Here is a 5,813-nt window from a genome sequence, read left to right as displayed (position 1 = left end):
GAAATTTCTGGAAAGAGTTCATTACAGATGGTGCTACATTTCCCACCTCCCATTGTATCTTCATTCCACCACACACACATCAGACGGTCTTCCCAAGGTCACCCATCATCTCCACATTGGTGGTTCGCACTGCCAAATCGGCATTTCTGGTGCTGACTGTGCCATTAAGACCAAACCCCTGATTCAATTGTCTTTTTTCCATTTACTCTTGATGTCTAATGAGCATCTGAAACGTAGCAAGTCTCATCCAGAACTCTTGATTTATCTCCCTCTCAAATCTGTTCCTCTCCAGTATTCTTCTTCTCAGTTAACATCCAGTTACTCAAAACTAACACCTAGCACACATTACTGGCTGCTCTCACTCTCATGACGTTGAGGAAGGTGCTATACCCAGCGACCATCCCCACTGTTAAAATCTGATGTCAAGCTAACATTGTTTTTCCATGAGACTAACAGCTTTTTAAATGGTCTCTTCTGTTTCTAGTCTTGTGTCAATATAACTCACCCTCCAAACAGCCACCAGAGTGATCGTCTCAAGTGTAAATCAAATTACATGACTTACCAACTTCACACACTCCGGTGGCTACCCTCTGCACTTTAGAATAAAATCTAGACTCTTCACGGTGGCCTGCCTCCGCTTCTGTAATCCTGGGTTACAACTGTGGCCTATAACTGAATTTCAGTCCAAAATATTAACCAGAACGAAGTATTTATTTTACTGCCTGCTTCTCTGTTAACTATTTCTGAACTTTGCTGGAGTCTGTTCATGTGATATCTTGCTGAACACCTCTCCTCATCCCCACTTAGAATATAGAATACTGTTAAGTATAGTGGAACTAGTTTAGTGCTTACCAGAAAGGCAAAGTTTGTCTTTAGTTTTCTTCCTTCTAGAAAAAGTAGATGATAATAACATCTCTTTATACACCTTTCCCTACACAGAAAAAGAACTGGGAGTTAAAATACCTCCTTTACAATATGACTGGTCCTATATTCATCTTTTGGCAACAAAGTGTACGCATTAGATTATCAACTGTCTTCAGTTCCCACCCCCACGCCCCCAGCCCCTAATAGTTGTGACTGTTGACTAGACTTCAAAATAACATTCTCCAATTAAAACCCAAAAGACTCAACATTCCTAGCTGTGGCCAAGGAAAGATAGGATCAGGGAACAAAATGCTTTCAGTATTTGCAATATGTTCGGTCTTTTTAAAATAGATTCTCATGAGGCATTAGCAAATATTTTTTTCTATTTTTAAAATCACGAATATTAAAGTAAATCAAACATAATTTCTTCTCTCTTGTTTTCATTTTAATTTTCTTCTTTGGAGATTTTTAAAAATTTTCTGCGGAAATGAACTAATGAATAAGAACATATTTATGCTCAGGAGCATATCGTCAGGGAGGAAAAACTCTTTCCGACCCTCTTAGTTTCAGTCCTGAGGGCCCGTGAATTAAACTCTCAAAGATTACCAGGAGAAAAGGCATGCAATTTTTATTAATATTTATATTCGTGGGAGTTCACAGAAAAGTGTAACTCAAAAAAAGGAGTTAAGCTTGGGAATTTATATACCATTTGAACAAAGGAAAGGGGTCTGGGCTTCAAGGGACAATAAATTATGGGGAAGTGACTAGGGAATAAATAGTGGGACTCCTGGAAGAGAACAGTTATTTCGTAAGGTCTGTTTATGCAAACTTGTCTCAGTGTGGACTCACATCTCTTATGGTGATGAATGATCTTCTTTTCCTGGAAAAACTGGGGCAACTAACTCGAGGGGAAATTTACGCCCTGCTTTTAGGCAGGTAAGGGGAAGACAGAGGTCTCTTCTTGTATCTGTTGATTCTCAGTTGCCTCCAGCTCGAAATAATCCTCATGGCAAAGCGGCATATTTTGATGGGGCATATTCTGATCCCCTTCAATAAAAAAACAAAATACTTAATAATTAAATGAGATGATGGGCCAAAATTCTGTGGTGTAAACTGAAGATGCTTCATCTTTCCAGTGCTTCAGGAAGCAAGATTCAAACGGGGGAGTGGAACTGAAGTCGGGGCAGAGATTGGGTTGGAAGGTGGAGCGGACGCAGACTCTGGCCCCTAAGACCTAGCATCATAGAAGTGATTTACTCGCTTTGCAAAATTTCATAACCTTAATTTTTCTTTCTTCTCATAGTAGGTATTTACATAGGCCTCAGCTTTTCTGGATTTTGGAATTATAACAACATCACATGGTATAACCTGACAGATATGATCTATTCTGAAGTTGGAGAAGGTAATTCTTCTGATGGTGCCTTCATCCTTAGCATTTCATTGATATCAACATTTGATCAGTAGGTCACCTTTCTCTTACTTTATAATCCATGGTACAGTTTCTTCCTTTAGAACACACAGAGCTTTCAGTGGTGGATATGGTCTTAACAAATCATTTCTTAGTTATCCTCACCTCTTTGGGTCTTTTCATAAGTGGAGATCTTCGCTATCCATCATCCTCTGTCCTCACGGTATGTGTCTGCTTTGTAACTAGTAGTTGATCTTAAATATCTTCTGTGCCATAAAATAGAAATATTGAAGACTTGAGTTACGTGCGATATATTTTTGAATTGAAATGCTTCTTCCTCTTCAAAATGTAAAAGCATAATAGAATAACTTCTTCCTTTGCATTATGATATTGAATATGTTTTTTGGACACGGTGCTAGTTTTATTGCTATACAAATTTATAGTAAGTTTTAAATATGTACAAGTAGAAAACAGTTTATCTATCATCTATCTATCTATCTATCTATAGTTGTATATGTTCTCAAAATGCTTTAGGGTAATTTATTAAGCTAAATATAGTATTACAAAGTAACTGAAGTAACTTCTGGGATTGAGAGAAGGGGAATGTACATTTTGGTGATGATACACAATATACAAGCAATGAAATTCTTAAGCATTGAACAAATACCTCTCAAAAATTACCACAGCATAAATAAGAATTGTAATAAAGACCTAGGAACAGTAGGAGAAAAGATAAGGGGAAGTATGAAAGGGGCAATTGTACTGGTTGAGAAGTAGGTATTTCTTGTACATGGTAATTATTACCTTTCTTCAGATATACAAGTATTCTCAGTCTCCCCTCCTTTCTCACTGTCTCAGAGAAAGTAGTATTTGTTGCTCAGACAACTAATAGATCTGACCTTCTGTGTGCTTATCATATGATTGCTGAAGCAGAGACTCAAAGAAGCCAGAAAGTGACAAGTTCAAAGTAGAGAGGACTGTATAATTGGGGGCCTGATGTAGGGACTGCACTGGGCTGGGCAGAAGCCACAGAGAGAACATGGAGAAAATGATAGGTTAGGGGTATGCCTTTTTAATCCCAAGTGGGTGGCAGACTTATTGTGTTTCTGCACACTTCCGAGCTCCTCTACTTTAATCATTACGAGGTAGGGTTTTGGTCTCAAATCCTTTCTGGAATTAAAGTAGAAATAAATCGATCAAATGGTGAAACAAGGCAAAGACTGAAGGGGAAATTTCCAGGATATTGTATAAACTACTTAAGAGGCTGGTTTTAGTGTTGGGATATAAAATATATGATTTCCTTTAATATAGTTTCAATTGTTGTTTTCTTATGCCTTCTCATATGCGAGCAAAAGTTAAAATTCTTTTTTTCTCTCTCTCTTAGTTTTCAAGGGCAGACTTTTGTGGTTTCGAAAGGGTAAGAGGCTTTAAATTTTCAAGGACTGGTTAGAAGATATGTTTCCTTAATGACCTAAGAGATGAGGTTCAAGATAAGAATTCACAGTATAAATTATTCCTGTTACTATAACATTGTTTAAAATGTGAACTTAAAAAAGTATTTCTACCAGCCATTAAGCAATAATCTTCTCTTCTGTTTCAAAGGACAAATCGCCCCTCCTTGTCTCAGAGGCTGCTCCCACCCCTTCTTTGTTATGTTCTGTCCAGGATTGTTGTTAGTGTGCAGGTGTATTCTGTTCAAGAGTGCCCAGCTGAAAAGAGAGTGGGGCTGAAATTGGGCTAACACCGTACTCCCCAATCCATCTACTTCTGGGCAGGTCTGTGCCTACCTGGAGAAAGTTACTTTTTCGATTTTGCACAAAAGTGCCATGTAAGCTATCCACACCTCTGATTCTGGCTTTCGGCGGGGAATTTTATTATCAATTATCTCCCCCTCTCTGTTACAAGGTCAGGTTTCATGATTCAGTCATTTCCATCAACATATAAGCATGCTTTAGTTTGGAAACCACAACAAAAATTTTGAGTATTCTTAACCTTTTACTGTGTCCCCTCCCCAGTCCCTCCTCATACACACCTGTGGGCACACGCGCGCATGCTCAAAAGTGAAATTATTCTTAAAAATATAAGGCTTTACCTTTAGATAAGACCTCCTTGATAATGATTAAAGAAAGGATAGTAAGAATCGGATGTATGTGGCTATTTGGGCAAGTAGTTGAAGGGGTTAATTCTTGATGATTTATTCATTTACTTATTCATCATTCTACAAATATTTGTTGCGTACATTCTGTAGCCCATGCTTGTTTAGACAAGAAAAGTTCCATAGTGAACAAGACACAGTTCCAACTCTCTCGTATCTTACCATTTTATTGAGGGAGATAGATCATAAACAAGTACACAGACAAATGCATAACATAATGATAGGTAGTAATCAGGGATTATTGAAATTAAAGCAGGTAAGGGAAATAGAGAGCAAAGGGAAGATAATGTTGTATTTTAAATAGGATGATTATAGCAGGCTTCTCCAAGAAGGTAAAATTCAAGCAGAAATTTGAATGACTTGAAGGAATGATTTTGACAAAGTACGTTCAGACAGAGGTAACAATACTAAGTACAAAGAGGCTAAATTGGGAAATTGACATGAGGAAAAATACGTTAGTTAGCTGCCAAAATCTGTTTAGTGGAAATATCCCAGACTTTGGGTCGCTTCTTCAAGTATAAAATTCTAACTTGTGAGACATACAAGATCTTTTACAGTCAGGACCTCCACTACCTTTTTCATCCTTGTCATGCCTCCCCCTCACCTCAAGCCATCCTTCCCAGCCATAAACTCCATTCTCACTAGGTTTTCTCCAATTAGTAAGAATTACTAAGAATAGCTTACCAGGTTAATAAGCGATCCGTTTAGCAATCGCAACAGGAACACAGCATCTCTTTCCCAGTAGTTCCAGCAAATTTCAGGGCTGACTCATTAACCTGACTTGGATCATGTGTTCATTCCTGACCTTTGTGACTCTGAGTCAGACCTGGGTCATGAGCTCATCTCTGGGATGAGGTCAACCTGATCAGATTAAATTCTCCCCAGATATATTAACTGGGCTGTTACCAGTTTGATCCCAGGTGGGGGGGTGGGGACCAAGAAGGAATCTAAAGAAAAAGAAAAGGAATAAGTCGGGGTCCAGTAAAGATTCCATATTAATTACCCAGATATTATAATGATAATTATGGTACCCCACAAACCTGAAGATTTATGTATGAACTCGAAAAGGTTCATTCGATATAACAACTTACCTTGAAGATACCACACTATTCAAATAAATTGTTGCCCATTCTGTTTTAACAGGCTTTTTTGTTTGTTTGTTCCTTTAGCGGTTTTATTGACATATAATTCATGTAGCATAAAATTCAGCCATTTAAAGTGTACAATTCATGTATGGCCTTTAGTATATTCAGAGCTGAGCAACCATCATCACTGTCATCTTTAGAACGTTTAAAAGGATTTTAATGCACAGAGCACACAAATTTTATTTTGACCTACAAAAATGTCAGAAGGTCTCCCTTTTGTTTCAACAATAATTTGAAAGTT

At 37.8% G+C, this 5,813-nt stretch overlaps 1 protein-coding gene across 1 annotated transcript in view; it reads left to right on the top strand.

Moving 5' to 3' along the window:
- CATSPERB (cation channel sperm associated auxiliary subunit beta) overlaps nucleotides 1-5,813 on the top strand; it is a 98,005-nt gene that overhangs the window by 43,570 nt on the left and 48,622 nt on the right. Inside the window, exons 8-10 of the mRNA XM_023538364.1 lie at nucleotides 2,171-2,266; nucleotides 2,377-2,495; nucleotides 3,657-3,689. Of these exons, the coding sequence (XP_023394132.1) occupies nucleotides 2,171-2,266; nucleotides 2,377-2,495; nucleotides 3,657-3,689 (248 nt within the window). The remainder of the gene's footprint in view (nucleotides 1-2,170; nucleotides 2,267-2,376; nucleotides 2,496-3,656; nucleotides 3,690-5,813) is intronic.

The sequence above is a fragment of the Pteropus vampyrus genome, unplaced genomic scaffold (genome assembly GCF_000151845.1).
Source record: "Pteropus vampyrus isolate Shadow unplaced genomic scaffold, Pvam_2.0 Scaffold219, whole genome shotgun sequence".
Taxonomy (NCBI): Eukaryota; Metazoa; Chordata; class Mammalia; order Chiroptera; family Pteropodidae; genus Pteropus; species Pteropus vampyrus.
This window is presented reverse-complemented; position numbering and strand designations above follow the sequence as displayed.